Genomic DNA, 23,684 nt, shown 5'->3' on the forward strand with positions numbered 1-23,684 from the left:
CATCTTAATCATTACATTAATATCTACAATAAATAAGCTATAAAATCACTATAAGAATTAATAAGATTAGTAAAAAAAAACCATCTTATAAAGTATAAGAATATGTTAACATATAAGAAAATCAATTAAAATATATAAAATAATGTCAATTAATTAATGCATCACATTAGTATGTCATATTAATATGTCTATCAACGTCTATTGATGTCCTTGCCACATGTTATACCATGTTGTATTATCTAAATGCTAGTTCTATTAATTTTGTTTATCAATCATTTCATATGCTTTTATTTCTCTTATGTAAATGCATACAAACATGGATACATTTATGACTAGCAAGGCAGGATATGCTGTTAGTTACATGATTTTTTTTCTGTATCTTGTATTAGTATCAAGTTTCAGGTGTCAGGTAGCTATCTTGTAAGAATCATCACTGATTCCTGTCAGCATATATTATCCCCTTACTCCTTATCTTAAATGTTAAATATTGTATTAGGACTACATCATAACTCATAATTTAAAAGAAAGTCTGTCGTCCTACCCACCTATATAAGCTGTCTTGCTCCAACTAACTTGAATTATTTTATAACAAGCTAACCATTCTTGAAATGCCACATTTATCTCATATCATTCATATCACTATCTTGTATGAGAAGTAATAATTTATGAAAATGCAAGAAAATCTATACAAAATTCATTCACTTTAGAAAATTATAACTATCAATTTATCAAGTGAAATTCAATAATATTATAGTTAAAATGCTCATAAAAATCATATTTATTGATTTGAAAAATTCATCAAACTTAAAATCATTGAAAATAAAAGTAGGATTTGGGTTACATACCATGAGTAAAAGAAATCTCATAACAAAATTGATGAAAAATAGCCCAAATAGCTCTCTCTCTCTCTCTCTCTCTATCTCTCTCTCTCTCTCTCTCTCTCTCTCTCTCTCTCTCTCTCTCTCCCCTCTTCCTTTTCCTCTCCTTCTTCTTCCTTACTCGGTAAGACAAAAGAAAAATAGAGCGGGGGAATGGATGAGTGGAAATTTTATATTTAAAACAAGATTAAATGCCTAGCACTACGACTCTCTAAACCCGGTGCCATAGTTTTGCATGCAGCTATCCAACTTAATATAAAACAGAAAGCTCAGTGCTGCAGTGGAGCTTTCCCGGCGTCGCCATGCTCTCTAACACAACGTTGTAGCACTCTAACCCAGATTTTTAAATTTTTATTCTAAAACTATTTCCACAAATTTCAGGTCATTACATATATATTTCATATACTTGATTGTATTAATAGTAAATGCTAATACTAAGTATAACATGATGCCATGATTTACCAAGATAAGTTTGTGGCTCTATTTTAATGTAATGTGCTTGGAGTTTTTGTTTATCTTCTTTCCATTAACACATGTTTTATAAGAGACCCAAAGATAGCAAGCTCTAAGAGGATAGGTAGAGTATGGATTTTACTCTCTTTTGCTAAATAATTTTACTATTTTATAGATATTTAATGATTTATATTGATTTCTTTATGATGATCTATAAATGAAAAGTGTATTAGTTTAGGACTAGCTAGTCTCTTATACAATTCATTAATATTAGCCCAAATTATAAATCTCCCAAATTATTATCCCAATTTCCATTAAAAAAAAAAATCACACATAATATATCTAATATACAACTATTTCATGCACCAAAAAGTTATATGCATCAATAATTACCTCTTTCTTACGGGAGTTTGACTTCACTCAGCATCAAACATGTTTCAATCTTAGATGATAACTTTGATCATGATGAATAAGATCATAAAATAAAAGATAGTCTTGGTACTTATAACCCCAACAAGAATCAAAATGATGATATCAAATAAAGGATAAATATTTAATAAAAATCCATAGCAAACATAATGAGTGAATGGATAAACCCCCATTTTTCTGTTGGGTTTTTCAGTGGCAGAGGGCTGGATTGTTTTAATTCATCTATGCTTCCTGTTAATTTTTTGAATGGTGAATTGCTTCTATTGTATGTATGAAGAATATTATTTTTGTATTTTGGAGATTATCTTTTGTGATTGAATGGAAAATATCTCTTATTATTGTGATCTTGTGCTTCTCCTCTCTCAATATTCTTTATTCTGATATCTTTTACTAGTCTTTCTTTTCCTTTAGATTAGTATTTTTCTTAATTCTATGTTCCTATCTAACTTATCTTTTATGCTAGGTCTGATGAGGCCTGTTGTTGATGTGCTATGGATGTATGTAACCAGTTTTTTTTTATTTCCATGTGCCTTTGATGGTGTTTTTATTGGACCTCTCTTATTTTTTGCAGGTTCCTCTTGGTGGTTCCTAAAGTCTATCCAAGCTTGGGCTTATTTTTAGGTTTGGCTTCTTGCCCATCTTGTTTTTTTTTTTTTTTTGGTGCAACTTAGTTTGGAAATTTATGCTCTATAGAAAGGGTGTCAATTTCGGGTCACGGGTCGGGTTCGGGTCGAACCCGGAACTGACCGGGTTCAATCGGGTCGACCCTAACCCGACCCGGATAGGCAAACGGGTCGAAATCCTGGATCCGAACCCGACTCGCTTCGGGTTCGGGTCAACCCTACACGACCCGCAATTCGCAGCGTGACGCGACTTCGCAATTCGCAGCGTGACCCAGTGCGGCGGGTCGGCGGCAGCGGCGCGGATATATATATAAGATTTTTTACACTGATAATAGTGTTGATAGGGACTATATATGTACCTGTAATTTTTCTTAAATTTATTATTTCATATATATACTTGATTATTGCACTTTGAATGTAATTTTTTGACTATTATATGTATGTTCAAGGTGCATCATATAGACTTACAAGTTACAACACATCTTATGAAGCATCATTTCACATCATCACAAATCACTTCCAAAAATATTTTTTATTCATTACTAATACAATTATTTTTAATTCTTTACAAGTGACATCATTACAAAAAATATGAGATTTCCTCAGCAGTTAATAGTGACGGTTTGCTAACCACTATTATAGAGAGGTACATGCAACACTTTTTAGTGCTGCTAAAATTTTACTAAAAATACAAGTTAGCCATGTCGCAACATGTTATTGTACTAATGGTGATGCAATATGTTATTCTGTCATTTGCGTTACAAAATATTATTTTCATTACTTTATTTCACTACTACATTAGTTGAATGAAGGTCTCTGGCCGTCATACTGATTAGAAAGCCGTTTTATAAAGTAGTAAAAAAAGTTGTCCCAAAAAAAAAACATAAAATAAAATATTGAATTGGATTTAAATATTTATGTATATTAACACAATGTTTATCAAAGTCATAACTAAGACGGCTCTATTAGATTTGTTGGCTTCTTTACTAATTATTGGGGTGCTATCATTGACTTCCATTCTAGAAGTTTTGAGAGTGATTACCAGCCTCTACGTTAGTGTCAACAATAGCAGCTTTCCTTATTAGTTTGTTTGATTATTTATCCTTTTTCTGTTTTTTTTTTTTTTTTTTTCAAATATTTAATATTAGATCAATTATCTTTACCAATAATAACCACAAATTAACAACATATTAATTAACCATGCAATTAGGGCTGTAAGTGAGTCAGGTCGGTCGACTCATGAATCAGCTCGATAAATGGCTTGTGAGTCGAGCTCGATGAGCTGATGAATCAAATTTGAGCTAGTCCTAACTCGACCGAAGACTCACCAGTCGGCTTGTTTAAAAAATATTGATATAAAATCTATTTAAAATATATTACAATTTAAGTATCTCAGCATAAATTTATTAAAAATATTAAAAAATAAATTTCATTTCCTTATATCGAATTAAAGATTATTTATTATTTCTTTTTTAATTTCTATTTCCTTTTGACATTTTATTATATTAAATTATTAATTGTTGGAATAATAATCATTTTCTCTCTTTAATAACAAATGTGTCAGCTCGAACTGGTTGAATTAAGCTCAAGCTCGAGCTCAAACTCAAACTCAAATAATTAATCGAGCTCAAGCTCAAGCTAAAGCTACATGTGATCATAACAAACTTTAACTTGACAATCTTAATTGAGTTCAAATTTCTATTAATTTTACCTAATCTAAATATTCAACATCCCCATGATTAAAGTTATTTCTTGGATTGACCAAACTCTTAACAATATTAATTAATTTAAGTTAATAACATTCTCATCGCGTTTGAAAACATCGAATGCTCACAGGTCAACAAATCTCTGATCTTCTTATAATGCGCTTTAGTTAAGTTTTAATTACTTTTTTGAAGCATAATTCAACCCTTAATTAGCATCCATCTTTGATAAGGTTAAGCTCTAATTATTGCCACTTGCTAATTAAAAATAAACAAATAGATTAAGCAATTAATGCTACAACCATTGTCAAAAGAGGACACGTAATGTCTTATTAAATCATTAGTTTAGTAATAATAACTCACTAAACATGCCCTAAATTCAAGAATTTTTTAATATTATAATTTTCCCTATTTTATGCTTCTTTTTGGAAAGTAATGGTTTTGTAAGCATGGACTTTGACATACAAGGCCTCCTTTCATTTTTATTAGATTTATTGTACTATTAAAATTCGGATATTCTTAGTTGTTTGGGACAGCTTTCTTATTGCTAATTAAAGCAACTTTTTCGTATAAAAATTTTAATTTTTTACAAGAAAGCTTCTTTAAGAAGTAGCAAGAAAGCAACCTTCGTTTGAGATAGCTTTTTTCTGCTTCTTAAAGCATCTTTCTAGTACAAAATTAAAAAATTTTGTACTAAAAAAGTGCTTTAAGAAGCAGAGAAAAAGCCGTCCCAAATGAACCCTTAGGCTTCATTTGGGATGACTTTCTTAATGTTTTATAAAGCAGTTTTTTCGTACAAAATTTTTTTTTTGAATTAGAATTTTTTGCGCTAAAAAGTTTCTTTATAAAGCAGTAAGAAAGCTTTCCAAAACGAAGCCTTAATATCCAACTTTATTTGTTAATTAGTATTGGCATTATTAATTGAACTTCTAATTGTTAGCATGCTTTGAGATATTGCATGTCATTATCAATTTTCTTGTAAGGTTGAACTATTTTGGATATTTAGTTGTTCATCTTTGATTTTTTTTTTAAAATAAGATAAATATAGTATATATTAGTTTTGGTCCTTTAATTTCATATAGGTGATCATTTGATCACTTAAGTTGAATTTTAATACCTCATTCATCATTTATATTTATAAATTGTATATCTCTGACATATCATGAGACATTGAAAAAAAAAATCAAAATGATATGATCAAATTTTTGTTTAATGGTAATTTTCTTCCTTCTCTAGTTATAAAAAATTTACCTTTATTTTTATCATTAAAAATTTAGCCCTATATGATAATTATTGATCTAGACATAATAATAAATATGTAACTTAGTTTCTTAAGTCTTCTTAAGATTGAAAGGAGGATAGGGCTTAAACCTTTAGGAAGAGGAGAGGAGGGATGGGCTGCCTAAGCCTTTTAGGGAAGAAAGAGTGGAGAGGTATGGGAAACATAAAGAAAAAAGTGGAGAGGTGAAATTAATATTATTGCGGGCCATAATATTTGTTGTCGTAGAGAGATAAAAAGCTTAACGTTTTAGCTTTTACCGAAGACCCAACACATAGACAGATAAAGGGAGAGAGGTGCAAGAGTTATAAAAGACACTATAATTTTTATGTGAAAAATCTTGAAATAGGGGAAAAGTCATCGGGCCTTGCCTAGTTGAAAGGAATAAACTAGTGTTTGTTGTTGATTACAAATAATGCCCTTCATTAGGGAAAAGCTTTGGCTCAAAATAAATCATATAAAGCACATTATATAGTTGAAGTTAGAAAAATCAAATGACGTAAGAGTTGTTCTCAAGAGAATTTGGCATGTTCATTTAGTTGGTAGGATTGTAGTCGAGGGACAGATGTTGCAGGGATCATAGTCGATAGGCGTTGATGGTTGGAGGGATCGTAGTCGGATGGCGATGGTGGTCGAAAGGACAGTAGTTTACAGGCAATGGTTGTCGGTGGGACAGTAGTCGGCGAGCAACAGAGGTCGAAGGGATTGAGAGGCTCATGCTTCATAAATATGATGAAGACCCATAGTAATTTTGGAGTGCTCCATCGAACGGCTCATATTGGTTCCCTCGTTCATAGAGTGTTTATTTAGTAATTAGATGCTTTAGTGATATCAAACTTAAGTGATCTTTGGCTCATTGGATTCATCTCGTCGATCCACTCGATTCAACTATAAGCATGTCATTTTTGTATATCATTTGGTCACCCAAATAATGTTTTGGAGTTTTTGAATATGCTTTAAGCCATTGATTTGTGCCCATTTGGGCTAGGATTGGACTGATTTTGTTATTGTTTGATTCATCTCACTGAAACGTTTAATTTGGCTATAAGCTTGCTGAAATTAGAGTTCAGATGGTCCCACATTTACTTTTGGAAGTTGCCAATTAGAATATACCTCAGTATTCATGCTTGATCAAGGCGATTTTTGTTGAAATATCAAATATGATAAATAAAGTTTTGCATGTGTTGTTATAAAGATCAAAGTTTTTATTTTTTGACAGAGAAGTCTTTTTTCTATGAGAGAAGGCTATGAATTGGGGTGTTTGATGATCACAAATAGTTTTTGCTATATATGACTCATTCGTCAAATAAGCAAATCAGTAAACAAATAAAAGATATAATATTAAATACATAATTATGCTAGATATCATGATGGAAATCATGTTAAGATGGGTACCAAAAATCTTTACATTTGCTATAAGATTAGTGTGATACAAATTCTTCTTTAGTTGAAATCCTTTTAAAAATCTTTTTATTTTTAGAGATGGAAATTATCTTTCCGAAGTATATTTTAGGGAACCTTCCATCGATCTCCCATTAACTCTATTTGCTTTTATCTTAACATGTCATTAAAGAGGGGCGACTTATCTATAGAATACATCCAACCTTATAAAATTTTTTTAATGTATAATATCATATGATCAAATTTAATGGTAACTTGACATGGTCAATCATTATAATTTAAAGTGAATATTTGAGTTAATGTGCCATTTTGAGTCATGTGTTTGTTTAAAAACTAATAGCACTCAAATATAAACATAAGAAATCTATGTGGGACCAATAGGCAAAAACCCTAGAAGAGTTTGAGAATGTGAAAAACCTTCAAGAGCATCATAGATTATATTAATAATATGACAAACAAAACACCTTCAAGAGCACCAATTGATACATCATTGAAATATCAAGGCTAAAATGCTAAATGATGTACTTAAGTTCACCCTAAAACTCTAGAAAATGGGGGATTGAGAGAGGCAACGCAAATACTAGAAACTTACACAGAGGGCTTGTTAATTCATTTCAATTTAATCGGTGCCCTAACAGGGGCAAATCCAGTCTTTTTTTTTCAGCGTGGGAAAACTCTTGTAGTGACTAAGTAGCTCATTACACTCTTGCAGTGGCCAAGTCTCTAAGGCATCAAGACAGCCTTGTCTCCTTTCATATCTAATGTCATTGAACGGATGTTCTTTTTTCTCCAATGTTTAAAAACTGATGCATATTTTATAAAAATATGGATACTTATGTCTATGTATGATTTAGTAGGTGATTTATAATATTCAGATCCCCATGCCTGCTTTCACCTAAATTGCAGTGGGTCTGCATGCTCTACTAGTTGCTTCATTGGTGAACATTGATCAAGCTTTTTTTTTAATGAGAAAAGCTATGTTATCTAATTCAACAATTTGAATATTCTTTACAAAACTTGGTTCATTACCTATCGTAGCCTTTGTTTGGTTGGCCATTTTAAGGAGAATTTAAGTTGGAATCAAACCAAAACCTGCCAAATATCTTATAAGAGGATCTAAAAAAATTTAAGATTTAGCATCTTGTTTTTTAGTATCTAAATTGCAGGAAACTGGCATCAAAAGTGTTAAGCATTCTTAGTATTATTAACACAAATCAACACAACCTAAAGCACAACAGGTAACATGTAAGTCAACTAATAAGGAAAAAAGATAAGAAAAAGAAAATTTTATCAATAAATCATAACAATTTTTAAGAAAAAAGATAAAAAAGAAGACAAAGTAAAACAAGGAAGACTCGATCAAATTAAACTTGCAGATGCTGAAGAACACAAGTCCCCTCACCCAAGCAAAATTATTGTAAGATGTAAGATCTTAAACTTGTAACCAAAAATATCTCCATAAGTTAAAAATAAATCAGGGACTGAAAACAGTGTTGTAAGATTCAAAGAATGTGAGGACGATTTAAAGATCGGCATACCTAAAGGGGGTAAGGTTATCTTTAACAAATTGATCAAATGTCTAGTTCTTCTCTCTTAAATTGCTATAGACTTTGCTATCATGAATGCAACTCTGAATCCAAGCCTAGTTACCATCATTTAATACGTGTTTCTGTAGCCAATTAAAGTAATCATCGAGACGATATTCCTTATGCCCGCGACCAGAGACGACCTCGCCTAGTCGCCTGCACCGTTGTTGGTTACAACAAAGGTGAAAATAGTGAAGCAAAAGACAAGCAAGATGAGAATAAACATGAAAAAAGGTGAAGCCAAAGAAGCCACAAAACACTGCAACAACTGCCGATGAGCCCTACAATGGAGACGACCATAAGGAAAACCCAAAGGGTGATCAAAGGTCGTTCCATAAACTTTTCACAGAAGGTACTCACACGTGTGTTGAGCCAAATTCTCGAAGGATGCGCGCAATTCGCCAATGCCAACGCCAAAAACAAAACATTTCGGAACTTTGGGTGATGTGCAGGCATGCGCAAGATGGGTATTGGGTCATGTTAGGGCAATTTTTTTTTTTTTTTTGATATATATATATATATATATTGGGGGGGTGGCAGAATTACAAAATTATCAACTTATACATTAATTCTTCTTTTAGGGTGGGCATTTGCCCACCCTCGAATGAGTGGGGATCCGCCTCAATGCCCTAATTCTCTCAATTAAAAGATATTTAGAGACTTAAAATAGCTCATTAACTGCCTAATTAGTATCATTTGCCTATTGACAGTTTAACTAAAATGTAGAGTATTCATTGCAATCATTGACTTAAAATTACCTATCATAAGGAATTCATATATAAGAATTGAAGAGATTCCATCATCATTCATTCAAATGAAAATTATATTAATTCAAATAATTTTATTTTCAACAAGAACAGAGACTTCTAAATCTGTATAACAATTTCCATTAGATTGTAGGATTTCTGCCACTTTTTTTTTCACTTTTCAAAACACCCAGCAATATGTAGCTCTCCTTAGTTTATTGATTAGAAATTTGACTCTCAATTAAGAAGTCCTGAATTTGAATCTGTGTATATTTGGCCGTTGACCCTGATTTCCAAAAAAAAAAAAAAAAAAAGCCAGCAATGGAAACTAACCGTACTCAGAGAAACTATTTGACAAGCAACGTAGCTCCCATGCCTTAAAATGCTGCCACGTACGCTCAATTTGAAGTATTCTACAAATACTTTCGGCTAAGAATCATTTTCCTTAGCTAAATCCTCACTCATCTCCTGTAACTGAGCAAGAGAATTTGAACTAGAAGACAGATTCCCACGTCCCACCTCAAGATTGATCACAATGAGAAGAAAAAGCGCATAGAGGGAAACCGAGCTGGCAAGAAGAAGAACCGAAATAAGAAAGAAAGGAGCAGTAGAAAAGTCAGAATTCAAAGCCATCCTCAGTCAGTCGTTTGGCTCGCAATTTCAAACGAGTCCACTTTCTGTCTTATAAAGGATCTCATGCTTATTATAATTTTTAAATATTTTTGTTTAGTTTTTCCACACATGCCACTTTACCTCTATATAATGCCCTTCTCTTCGCTTTTCATCAAATCAAACCAATTCCATCCCAATACAATTTCACAAGCCTTCACATCTTGCGCATCTCTCTCTCTCTCTCTTCTATTTGATTGTCTCTCTCTGTCGCTCTGTGATCGTCAGTTAGGGAGATGGAAGTACATGGAGGAGCATGTAGTTCTGCAACTCCTCATAGCGAGGAGGAGATGGAGCTGAGGAGAGGGCCGTGGACGCTAGAGGAGGACCTTGTTCTAATGAACTATATATCCAGTCATGGAGAGGGTCGCTGGAACTCACTTGCTCGCTGCGCAGGTAAACCATGCTCCAATCCAAGCGACAAAAATCACAACTTTTTAACTTTTATCTTTCCATTATTTACTATTCCTTCATCAATCTTCGATCAAAATCCAATCTTGGGTGTCTTTACGGTTATAGATTATAACTAAAGAAATCGTGAAGCTCAAGTCTTTATTTATTCAGAACTCTCTGTTTCTCTCTCTCTCTCTCTGAATTTTCTTCTTCTACGATGTGGAACAGGGCTTAAGAGAACGGGGAAAAGCTGCCGACTTCGGTGGCTGAACTATCTCCGGCCGGACGTCCGGCGAGGTAACATCACACCGGAGGAACAGCTACTCATCCTCGAGCTCCACTCTCGCTGGGGAAACCGGTAATTCCAGAAAGAAAAAAAAGTACATCTACTTAATTACATAAACTCCCCTAAAATTCTCACCCTCCGATGTGCCGGAACATTTTGTTTACTGTTCAGCTGGTCGAAGATTGCGCAGCACCTCCCCGGAAGGACGGATAACGAAATAAAGAATTATTGGCGGACTCGAGTGCAGAAGCATGCGAAGCACCTTCAGTGTGACGTTGACAGTAAGCAGTTCAAGGACGTCATGCGCTACCTATGGATGCCCCGTCTCATTGAACGGATCCGTGCAGCTTCCGCCAACTCCAAAGCAACGGAATCCGTCGCAGACTACGGGAACCTCGCCGCCGGCGACCACGCCTTCGAGGCCGGGACCGGATGGGGCGGGCTTGGGGAAATCGTCAAGCCCGGACCAGAGAGCCCGGCCACCACCGTCTCCAGTAGCGGCGCCGCCGGGTACGAAGTGGCCGAGAAGCTCAAGGCAGGTGAAGCGATTCAGCTTAGTTTGCCGGCGCAGATAGGCTGCGGCGGCGGATGGCCGGAGCCCTCTCTGCCCAGCCCCGGATATGGCTACCAGGCCTTGCCGGAATTGGAACAGTATTGGGGATTTGGAGGGGAGATAAGTGACAATTTGTGGAATCTGGAAGATTTTTGCTATTTACAACAATAGGTGGCAAAATTTTGCAAAAGTTTCCAAAACTGACACGTGGCAGCAAAACAAAAAGAAGGGAAAACAATTGTAGAAAATATTAAAAATATAAATGTTGTTAGTTCTGTATTTGTGCTAAAATATTAAGGAAAATGGGTGAGGGAAATGGATATGGAAATTTTAACCATTTTTCCATTAATTCTCATAATTTCTCCTTTTTTTTCTTAATTTGGGTTAAGAGTTGTTAATTACAAAACTAAGGACATGTAGTTAAGTGTGAAATTTTATTATCTTATTCTTTTGATTTGTGGGTATATTATTGTAAGCATTAGGGTTATGTTTGTAATGAATTTAAATTGACTTATAAATTTAGCAAAATTGCATTGCATGATATAATTGTTTCATTGAATAAAGTATATAGTTATTGCATGATAGAATGATTGAAATATATATATTATGAAAATTTTATAAGAATAATGTAATATTTTAATCATGAGTAATAAATAATTAAATAAAAAAGGTGATTAATAATTGAATTGATAGAAAGAGTTGATATTTATAGGTGTTTTTAATGAACATTTATCATATTGAGAAAGTAATCTTTTCAAAAAGTTTATGCTAAATAGATTCTAAACTATTAAATGAATTTTGAATATTGTAGAAATTTGTAATTAATTAATAAATTGGGGTTATCTCATTTCATTTTCTTTAATTTTCCTTTTATCCAAACAAAATATAATGTTTAATTAAAGTAATAATATCTCTAGGATCATATTAAACTAAGGAAATTTTGAATTTATAAAGAATTATTTTTGTAAGACATTTTTACACAAATGCTAATATTGGAATCTATTTTATTAATAAAATTATCACCTATTCAAAACATTAATTAATAATATATTTTTGCATGTCACAATCAAAATTTTGTTATGAATTTTAATATAAATGATAATTTGATAAATAAAATTAATTAAGAGAGTATAAATTTTGTAAATAATTAAGATTTGAATCTTTTATGTAAATTTCCTTTTTTTTTTGTCCATCATCATGAATAATAATTTAATTACTGGTAAAAAATTAAAATTTATTTTAATAAAGTATTGTGTATTTTATAATTAAGCACTAATCCTAACAAATTTTATTGATTTGCATATTTATGATCCTATATATTATAATAATTAATACATTCTCTAATCTTTTTAAAGATATTATCTGATGAGAAATAAATTTTTAGTTAAATCTACTAAAAAATAACAATTAAAAGAAAATTAACCAACATTTCAAGAAAAATAAAAATAAAAATTCATTTTTTTTGTAATAATAATTCTATAAATTCACTTGATTTGCTTCAAGAGAACTATCTTTTAATCAACTCAATGCATGGGCGTCATCATCCATAGATTAACTAAAATATCTGAATAAAATAATCAAAAGAATTTTGATGAGAAAGCCAAATGTGGCCTATCAATCATCAACAAGAACTACACTTTCTTTACAACCCATAATTAATCACACTATGTTCCATTTAATAGATGGTGTGGCTTCTACATCTTGAACACTGTACCGGCCTTTATGGCCATCTAAAGAATATTTGTATTATTTGACACCGCTATAAGAGGTTTCTTAGGCTTCATTTGAGACAATTTTATTGCTGTTTTGTAAATTATTTTTTAGTACAAAAATATCTTGAAAGCAGAAAAAAAAAACAGTGATTTAAAGCTGTCCCAAACGAAGTCTTACTTACTTTTATTAGAATACATGTACATTCTGCACTTATTATATAAATATTAGTCTAGAATAATCTTAGGTTCTTCTGTAATTATAGTTAAACCAAAAGGTTCCTGGCTCTATATAAGAGCCGGAGCATGTATCTACTCAACAATAATGAAATACAAAATACAAAGTTCTGCTTCAAGAACTTCTTCTCTCTGTCATTTTCTTCATGGTATCAGCGTAGGCTTACGATCCTAAGCCATGACAGATTCTGCTTCGTCCGGTCTTCAAGAAAGAAGCTCCGGCCATGAGTCCGATGATCCTACGATTCCGGCAACACTCAAGTTTGTTGTCTCTAACCTTCGAAATCTTGTCTCATCTTCTCTTACTCCTGACAACTTCATTATCTGGAAATCGCAAATCCTGAAAACACTTCGGGCAAACGGTTTTCTATCATTTCTTGATCCCAAAGTTGTGCCACCATCTCAATTTGTGCAAAATCAAAACGGCGTGACATCTCAAAATCCTCTGTATTCTCAATGGCTGTTAACAGATCAAAATCTGTCGGCCTCAATTTGCTCCACAATCTCAGATTCTATCCTTCCTTATGTCATTGCGTTGGATTAAAGCGGTCTGTTCCACGTAAGCAGGGCTAGGTTCCGTGTTCCTTTAAAGTCGACACCATTTAAATTTTTTATTTTCTATTTAATTAATAAGTAAAGTTTATAGTGTAAGTAAGGCATTCATTCATGTCTTTAATAAAAAAAAAAAACATAGTAATTATCATTTATTATCTTTTAGATTTATTTAAACTTGATTTATTTATTTATTTATTAGAGGTTTAATAAATGACCTGATTTGCACCCGAGTAAACAATCTGGATTTGGATTGACTTGATAGTATTGACTCAATTAATTTTTTGATTGGGTTTGATTTGACCTAAATAAGTCAAATTGACTCGATTATTGTTCAAATTTAGGTTGAACGAGTCATATTTGAGTTAATTGAGTGATATTGATTTTTAAAAATTCATGTTAAGCGGATGATTTTTGGGTTAAATAGTTCATATTGATTTAAAAAAATTCATGCATTATATAATAAACGAAGCTTGTTCGGATTAGATAGGCTGAAGGCAAACATTTTGACTCATATGATAAACATGTTAGGTTTTGGTCAAATATTTTCGATTTTAGTCAACTTCAAGTTAGAATGGAATACTCCACCAACCCATATTGTTATATCTAATCTTTGATATTTATTTTGCCTTATAGTTTATTGGCATATCTTCTATTCTTTATTTTATATGCTTAAACCATCTTAATTTATTTCTTATTATATAACATTTAATAAATGCAAATCTTCACTATAATTATAAAATAATTTATCAATTTTGATGTGCAATTATTTTTTTCATGCTCAAATTATTTAGTGATGATATTTTTTTTTATACCCTTTAATTCATATAGCAATATAATGATTCTACCATAATTATAATTTTATATAATTTCATTTAAGGTATTATTTGGGACAGCTTATTTACTGTTTTTTAAAATAATTTTTTAGTACAAAAATATTTTGAATTGGAAATTTTTATACTAAAAACTGCTTTGAAAAGTAGTAAGGAAGCTATCCCGAATGAAGTCCAAGGGTTCGTTTATGACAGTTTTCTTACTGCTTCATGAAGCAATTTCTTAATACATTTTTTTTAATTGAATTTTTTTAACTTAAAAATTGCTTCATAAAACAGTAAGAAAATTGTCATAAATGAAGCCTAAATCTCTTTAATATTTCCTTTATCACATATGATTCTTGAAGTACTCTCAATAGGCATATCTATTACTATTAGGGACCAAGTTCATGTATCATGATATGCATAGAGAAAGCTTATTTTCTCTCCTATAAATAAAGGACCCAATCATCACATCATTATCTCTTCAATATCATAAAAGAAGATTCAATGAAGATCATCTATATGAGCTGTGCATTCATCTCCTACATCTTTAGAGTCAAATCACATATTATTAGATTTTGCTTGTAACAATTTAAGCTTTTTTAATTTTGCTTTTAAAATCTCATTTCTCAGTAACAAATTTTTTTTTTAACTTCTTCAAAAATAGCTTTTTAAAGGAAATAAAAAATAAAAAATTAGTGAACAATTTATCTTTCAAACACACATTATTTTCAAAAAGTTTCAAATAAAATTTAGGTTTCATTTGTGACAATTTTATATCACTGTTTTTTCCTTATTTTCTAGAAATTTTTATACTAAAAAATAACTTTATGAGATAATAAGAAAGTTATCTCAAATAAAATCTTATACTTCGTTTGGGACGGCTTTTGTACTGCTTGTTAAAGCAGCTTTCTAGTTCAACATTTTTAATTTAATTTTTTTTACTAGAAAGCTGCTTTGAAAAATAGTAAAAAACTGTCCCAAACAAAATCTTAACCTAAAAAAATATATTAAGTTAAATCATTATTTTATACATAAGAAAAAAATTAATATATTCATATTTATCACATTTGGCAAATAGAGTAAAAGCTTGCGTGTAGAAGAGATCTTCTATGCCCCAAAGTTAAACCTACACTATCACCACAATAGAAATAAACATGCTTTTTAACTATTTATGCATTAGTTGCATGTCATTCACTATAGCAAATCTTATAGCCCATAACGCATATCAAAGCCTAACATATAGATATAGATTTGAGAGGGGAGAAAGATATAAATAAAAGGAGAATTTTTACCATTTTGGAATAACATTCCAATATCTTAGCTTTCTTTTTCTTGTGGTCATTGTCAATCTTTGCTTTCTATTTTTGGGCAAATTATTTGTGTCCGGTGTTCGGATTCGTCCGGACACCAATAAAAACACGTCACGTCACTCAAAAATATCGGGCCCAGTGCATTCGGGTGAGATGACGTCTCTGAATTGGTTGTCCGCATCTCAGATGACCGGACGCTATAATTTGCCTTTGATTGATTCTACGACCCGAATAGTGCCGGGTCAGTTTCGGGTTCGACCCGAACCCGACCCGTGACCCGAAATTGACACCCCTAGGCCTTAGCATGATAGGCTGTAGATTCAAAGGGAACCATCACTTCATGCATCATATTCATGACTTTAAGAGTTCAATGACTTTAAGTTTGTAGATTCAAAGGAAAATTTATCAAAGCATACTAAATTGAGTTACTTTTGCCATATTAGGAAAGGTGGTATTGTATTTTTTTTTTTTTTTTTAAGTTTCATGGGAGCTTGAAAGCAAGAGTGGATTGCTTGGGGACTTTAACTTCTAAGATTACGAGCTTGCGTGTGTAGCTCATTGGTAGAAGCGAAGAAATTTCTCCTGATGGCTCACATTCGAAGCCTCTAACAATCCAAAAAAAAAAACTTCTAAGATTACAATTTTGAGATCTCAAATGAAGTTCATCATATCTTTAACTGCATGAGATTTCGAAGTAAGATTAAAATATATTATCGTGTTATTCATGATATTAGAGCTGTCAATAATGTAGGTGAGCAGAAAATTTATTAAAGATCTGTTTGGAATGACTGTAGCTTTTTATAAAGCTGATGATAAAAATATTGGGGAGAATAACTTTTTTGAAAGTTGTTGTTAAAAGCAACTTCCTAACACAACAATTTCTTGAAAGTAACAAAAAAAAATGGTAACTAAACAAAAACTTTAATTCCAGCATCAAAAGTAAAATATATAGTAAGAAAATTATTCAAAACAAAACCTAAGTGAATAAAAAATGCAATAGACTCAACTCAATTTTTTTTATTTAAGTTTAATTTGTTTTTTTATTTATGATTTTTAATGAACCAATTTGTATTATTTAATTTAAATTTTGAGATCTCAAATGAAGTTGATCATATCTTTGACTAAATGAGATTTCGAAGTAAGATAAGAAAATATTATCGTGTTATTTATGATATTAGAGCTGCCAATAATGTAGGTGGGCAGAATTTTCATTAAGGATATGTTTGAAATGACTGCAGCTTTTTATAAAAGTGTTATAAAAATGTTGTGAGTAAAATAACTTTTTTTAATGCTGTTGTTAAAAGTAACTTCCTACCACAAAAATTTCTTGAAAATAATGAAAAAAAAAAGTAATTAAACAAAAATTGTAATTGCAGTATGAAAAGTAAAATAGTAAAAAAAAATTTCGGAAATGAAACCTAAATGAATAAAAAATAAAATAGGCTCAACTCAATTTTGTTTATTTAAGTTAATTTGGTTTTTATTTATGATTTTTAATGAACCAATTGGTATTATTTAACTTAAATTTATGGTTGTTAAAAAATAGAGTAAAATAAAATCTAACGAAAATATGAAAAATGCATCACAATTAGACTTAAATAAACAAAGTTGGTAATGAGGACAAAGAATTTTAAATACTTTAAATCTCATGATTCCAAATACATTAAAACTGAACTAGAGTGTGAATTTTAAATACTTTAAAATTTTTCACAACACTTATTTTACTTTAAATCAAACTTCAATATTTTCAAGACCTTTTTTTTTTTGTGACGAGGAACTGTCCGCTGCCATGCCCAGCTTCATCAAATGCACTTGGCGGTCTGTAAACCACGACTTACCTATCAGGTCACCCACGCCACTGTACTCGCAACCGACGCTTTTGGGCCACTACTGAAAGGGCGACAATCGCTCGAGGGAATAGAGCTCGGGATGGGGGGTTCCCAACCGAGCACGCCCACCAACCAAGCTAAGCATCGGTGGGTTTCAAGACCTTCTAATTTAAAATATTTTACACCCATTTATCTCAGATAAAATAGCCCCTTAATTTATATTTATGATTTGAAAAATTGAACAAAATATAATTGAATAGAAGTATGATAAATATTACATCTTTTGATTTATATAACAAAATTAAGGGCTGCTCATAAATTTATAATAAATAATAATTTTCATTTGATTATAATTTAAAGTATTGAATAAAAAAATGGATAAAATCAAATCAAAATAAAATCAATTCAATTACTCCAAATTAAATATTAAGTTAAAATCAAATCATATAGTTTAATTTGATTAAAAAAATTTAATTTTTGATTGATTTGATTTTGTTTTCTATCTCGATGGGTGATTAAGCTCATATTGATGGTTGACCGCCCAAGTAAAGGACGTTAATCCTATCCACAAATTGTTCATCTTATTCACCAAACTCCATCTTTGTATCAAATCAATGCCACCTCGATGTTTGATGTAACGTTTGAGAGTTTAAAAAAAAAAATGACACCTTTTCCTTTCCCATATAAATATAAAGGGAATTAGAGTGTAACAGAGTCAAGCCTCCTCACGAGCTGGTTCAGACTCGACTCGTTAACAAGCATAATGAGTCGAGCTTATCGAGCTCGAATACAATTTTGAGCTCAATGGCTTGTTGAGCTCAAGCTCGAATAGACCTCCACTTGACTCGCCAGCTCGTTGAGGTGGCATTTCAACGGGAAAAGAAAATCGCGAGACGACGCGGGCAAGAAAACAAAATATCGATGAGGGAAAAAAATCTCGGCGAGGGAATATGAAATGAAGACGATGGAACACAACGACCGACCTCGAGGCTACGGAGCTAACGAGTCGAGCGATTGACCTCGAGACAATGGAGTTCGGGACGTCGGAGCTAAAAAGGCTTGTTGGTTGACTTGGGGACTACACAGCTTGCATGTTGATAGCCTACTCATGACGGAGCTCGATGAGCTGCTCATCTCGAACACCGTCTGATTCGAGCTTGACTCAACTCGGCTCGTTTGCACCCCTAAAAAGGAATAATTATATACATATTATAATTTTTTTATATAATAATTAAATTTTAAATCTCTAACACTTATAAAATGTTATTAAAATTAGTTTATTTAAAGTAATAAAAAAATTTATGTACATTCTTTGATGTAATTTAGGAATTTAAGTGGTATGTAAATAAATATAAATAAGTAGATATTATATATGTAAATTTATAAACAATTTGTGATATGGATGTAAATACTTTAAACATAAAATCTACATAGACATAATATATGAAATAAGTAGTGATGCATATGTTTATTGAAAGGGATAGCTTAGTGGATATGAATATGCATAAAATATGAAAGAAGAAAACAAAGGATTAGATGAAAGATTGAATTGTGGAGAAGATTTACCTTTTTTATATCTAGTAAATTGTGTTTTTAGGCTTTGAATACTTCTCTTATATATATAAAGATAAGGTTGGAGAGGCTTTGAAATTTCTTGCTTTATTTTATAAGTGGTGTTTATAGTAGCCCTTAGAGCTATAGCCTTTGAGAATAATGAGTTTTAGATCATAAGAAGATTTGACTTGTCTTAAATATTAAGTTAATAGAGGGGCTTTAAGGGTGTATTAATGTGATTTAAAAGATGTGGGGTATTAGACGAATATGTGCAGGTCGGATCAAGAGTAGATGGAAGAGATTCAAAGTGTTTTCAGAGGTAATGGAGAAGGGATGACCAAAACTAGGTCGAGAGAACCCTAGTTGTGGCCATCATCTTCAAGAAAGATTAGGAAATTTTTAATGGTTGTAGTTTGTGAGAAGATATTTTGGGATGATGTTAAGAATTAATATTGGAGACTATTTTATGAAAAATTGGAAATGTGATCACCATGTATAATAATGAAATCCAGATCTTCCACAATAGGGTGGGGGTAGGCCACCGAACTTTAAACCCTAAAGATTTCAATTACCAAATTTTTTCTGAAAAAGTATCAAAACCTTTTTTTTTAATTTATTACACATTACATAACCTATTACACTAGGTTATACAATTCAAATTTGGAGAAAAAAGGAGGAAAAATTCTAATCTTGGAAAGCGAAAAAGGAAGTGAAGTGGAACCACTCCAATTGCACTTCAAGATTTTATCCCCTCATGAGGTATCATGGGGTAGCATCTCAAACATTTACTTTTCAAGCCTAAATATTTTTAGAATAAAGAAAAAAATAACTTCAAAGCGTTCGTCTTCCATATAAAAAATATAAATTAAAGAATTTTAAATAAATATTTTGAGTTCAAATCTGTGATTTTTTTTTTTTTTGAGTTTCATATCATGATTCTTTATTCATGTTAGCTTGATGATGTTACGATAGATCTTAATCTCATATTGAGCACTTGATCTTGCTCTTATATATGGTAGAACCTTTAAAATTAACTTAATGTTCCACATCATAAACTCTCTATGTTAATCATATTGGTTGTACATATCATAACTTAGCGATCTAAGACCGTGATCAGATACGGTTCACCAAACCAAATAAGTTTGAAACTTAAATCGCTTCACTCAATGAGTAAACTAAGGAGATATTGGTTATGGAAGTTTTGGCACTATACTTGATCAATTGGTTGCAATACAAATTTGTTTCTTTTGATTGGTTTTAACTCAAATATGATTTGCTCTAAAGATCTCCCGCAACCACCTTAATATAACTTCTTTTATCTTAGGAACATATGCCATCAAGGTCATTTCCTATGATAAGCCACTAAAATATTTTGAGGCTAAGACATGCATCATGCTATCATGGCCTAATATTAACCTATGGGTTTGAAAGGGAAAGAAGATGTAAGCTTAGTTGCAAAATAAAAGGAAAGAATTATCATTTTGGAGTAACATTGCAAGATATAAGCTTCTATTTTATGAACATTATCAACTTTTGCATTATATTTTTGTGATGATGTTAGACTTCATTTACTCAAATTTATATGTTAAAAATTATATTAACATATTTTGATATTATTTTTTTCTCCAGATGAAATTAATTATAAAATTGTTTTTAAATTTTGACTATTTATATTCTCATTCTAACACAAAAAATTATGAGATATCCTCAATTTTTTAATATATTATATCTATAATGATAGCTTTTTTAGATTCAAAAGGAAGCCTCACTACATAGCTCATATCAATGACTTTAAGCATTCACTAACAACCTAAAGAAAAAAAATTCTTATTAAATCATACTAAGTTTTTTATGCTTTTACCATACTAGAAAATGGTGCTTTCATATTTCATTCCTTTGTTTCATAGGAGCTTGAAAGAAAGAGTGAATTGATATGAAATTTTAACTTCTAAGATGTCTGAGTTCTCAAATTAAGTTGATCATATATTTAACTAAATGAGATTTCTAAGTAAGAGAAGAAAATATTCCTAATTAAAAAAAATTTGGTGGCATATACTTATATGCTCTTTAGCAGCATCTTTGCACTTTTTTTTTACTCCAACTATTAGTAACCTTTGTTGCGTATTGGAATATTTGTGACGTAGAGAGATAAAGTGCTTAATGTCTTAACTTTGAACGAAGATTCTACACACATATAAATAAAGAGTGAGTGGTGCTAGATTCATAAGAGACTGTAGTTTTTATGTAGAAACCCCTGAAAAGGGTGAAAATTATGGGGCTTGGCCCAGTTGAATTGAATCCACAAATACTTGTTGTTGATTACAAATGAGAACCTTTCTTGGGGGGAAGGCCTTAGATCATTATACATCATATAGTTTATATTACATAGCTGGAGTTGAGAGTTATTCTCAAGAGGATGTTGGGTTATTTATTTAGAAGGTATGATCGTAATTGGGTGACAAAGGTTGGAGGGATCGTAATAGGGATATGATGGTTAGAGGGATCATAGTTTGCAAGTGATGGAGGTTAGAGGATCGTAGTTGGGTGACAATGGTTAGAGGGATGGTAATCGTTGGGTGATAATGATCAGGGGGATCGTAATAGTTGGGTGATGGTGGTTGGAGGGACTGTAGTCGAGGGGGGGGGGGGGGGGGGAAGGGGGGCGGGGGGGGGGTGGGAGGGGGGGGGGGGGGGGGAGGGTAATGGTGGTCGGAGGGATCGTAAACGAGAGGTAATGGTGGTTGGAGGGACTGTAGTCAAGGGCAATGGTGGTCAAAGGGATCGTACTTGGCGGACGACGGTGTTCGGAGGGTGACGGTGTTCAAAGGGGACATAGTTGGAGAGCGATGGTAGTCATAGGGACCATAATCGATCGAGGTGGCGGTGTCAAAGGGATTGCAATCGATCGGGGCTACGGTGGTCAGAGGGATCACAATCGGTCATGGTGACAGTGATCAGAGGGACCATAGTCAGCAGGCGATATTGGTCGGAGAGACTATAGTCGGTGGGCGACTATGGTCGGAGGGTGGGAGACCATGGACAGAGCAAATATTTGATGGTGGTTCTTATATATAACTCTAGGATCCTTGAAACCTCAAAGCTCTCTTCATTCCCTAACAAAAGATTTCTTTCATATAGAGAGTGTGGGTTTATTTATAGATTTTTGTCAGTGGCACACCCTTTAATATATGGAGAAGATCCATGACAGGTTCGGAGTGTTCCATCGAAGGGCCCATATTGATCCTCTCGATCATAGAGCATTTGACAATCATTTATGTGCCCAAATGATGTCATAATTAAGCGATCTTGTATCCAGTGATATCTAAGAATATCAAGCTGGATATCCAGCAATAAAATGATATGGAGCATTTTTATTAGTCTACGCCCTCCACAGACGAATTTTTATTGCCTCAGGTAACCTGACGCATCTCTACGTTCAGTATCGCTTCAAATCGCGACACATGGCAGACCTATTACAGCGAACCGACCCGCCGAAGTTTGGGTTAATGACACGTGCGGAATTTAAATTTAATGGGCCGAATGGCGGACCCGTAAAAAAACCCGCGGACCCGAAAATTATGTATAATTTTGAAATAAATATGACCGTCTATCACTTCCGACAAGATTTACTTGCATAAACTACATCTTCTTCCACCGGCGATACTTCATCTTCTACCAAGTTTCAAGCTTTTCGTATTTGCGTTCAACAATGCCTCAGGTTAGTTAATTTTTTTATCAACAACGTATTATCTTCTTCTTTTAAAATGATTAGGGTTATGGTTAACCGAGGTATACTCGTATATCGAGCAGTACCGAGCATTACTAAGACTCGGTATTGCTCGATATTGTCGTTTATTGGGTGGTATAAGCTTAGGTAAGAACTCGTACCGAGTGTTACCCATTAGTACCGAGCATTTATAACACTCGATACTGCTCATTATTCAGATTAATGGTATAAGCTTAATTTAAAACATATTTTATAGAGTTATATAAACTCGGTACTGCTCGGTATTGTTCAGTACTGAGCAGTACCGAGTACAAAATACACTCGATACTACTCGGTATTGTTCAGTTCCAAGCAGTACCGAGCATTATTAACAGGCGGTACTACTCGGTATTGTTCAGTACCGAGCTGTACCGAGCATGATTAACATGCGGTATTACTCGGTATTGTTCAGTACCGAGCGTATTTTGTCTGTATAATTTAATATTCTGAATGAATTGTATTTAATACTCGGTATTTGTTATGCAGGGATATACTCCAAAGATTTATTTTAGATGCCGAACTTCGACATTTAGATAAGTTTGTAATCTACTTGTTAAGAGATTTGGAGATCCATTTGTTGTAAGACTGAGGCTACTGCAATATTTGGCCAGAAATGGTGATGATCTTTCCGAACACTAAATCCAGTTGAATGCGCGTACTGGCAATATTTTTCATATGCTTCATTCTCAGAATTGTAAACACCATAAGAAATATTCATACATCCATATTAGCTTTATATCTAAATATCAATCCGGACATTAAAAACAAGCTTATACCGAGGTTGAATGATCGGCACTACGACGTATTAATATTTATTAGCTCAGTACAACTGTGCACCGAGTTTATACTGAGCTATTATAATCAATACCGACCGTATACCGATCTATAATAATGTATACCGACCTTATAC

The 23,684-nt window shown here is 32.5% G+C and overlaps 1 protein-coding gene across 1 annotated transcript; it reads left to right on the forward strand.

The window, feature by feature from the left end:
- Positions 1-9,631: 9,631 nt before the first annotated feature.
- Positions 9,632-11,213, forward strand: LOC110099272 (transcription factor MYB2-like). The gene is made up of 3 exons (XM_020826369.2): positions 9,632-10,163; positions 10,389-10,518; positions 10,618-11,213. The coding sequence occupies exons 1-3, from the start codon at positions 10,004-10,006 to the stop codon at positions 11,168-11,170; spliced, it is 843 nt and encodes a 280-aa protein (XP_020682028.1). The 5' UTR covers positions 9,632-10,003; the 3' UTR covers positions 11,171-11,213.
- The last annotated feature ends 12,471 nt before the right edge of the window (positions 11,214-23,684 follow it).

This window comes from Dendrobium catenatum, unplaced genomic scaffold (genome assembly GCF_001605985.2).
Source record: "Dendrobium catenatum unplaced genomic scaffold, ASM160598v2 fragScaff_scaffold_1018, whole genome shotgun sequence".
Classification (NCBI taxonomy): domain Eukaryota; kingdom Viridiplantae; phylum Streptophyta; class Magnoliopsida; order Asparagales; family Orchidaceae; genus Dendrobium; species Dendrobium catenatum.

Excerpts from the sequence above, each read along its gene's own strand:
- LOC110099272 (XM_020826369.2), top strand. The coding sequence starts at position 10,004 with ATGGAAGTACATGGAGGAGCATGTAGTTCTGCAACTCCTCATAGCGAG. Across the intron at positions 10,164-10,388 it reads CTCACTTGCTCGCTGCGCAG|GGCTTAAGAGAACGGGGAAA; the intron begins GTAAACCATGCT and ends GATGTGGAACAG. Across the intron at positions 10,519-10,617 it reads CACTCTCGCTGGGGAAACCG|CTGGTCGAAGATTGCGCAGC; the intron begins GTAATTCCAGAA and ends TTTACTGTTCAG.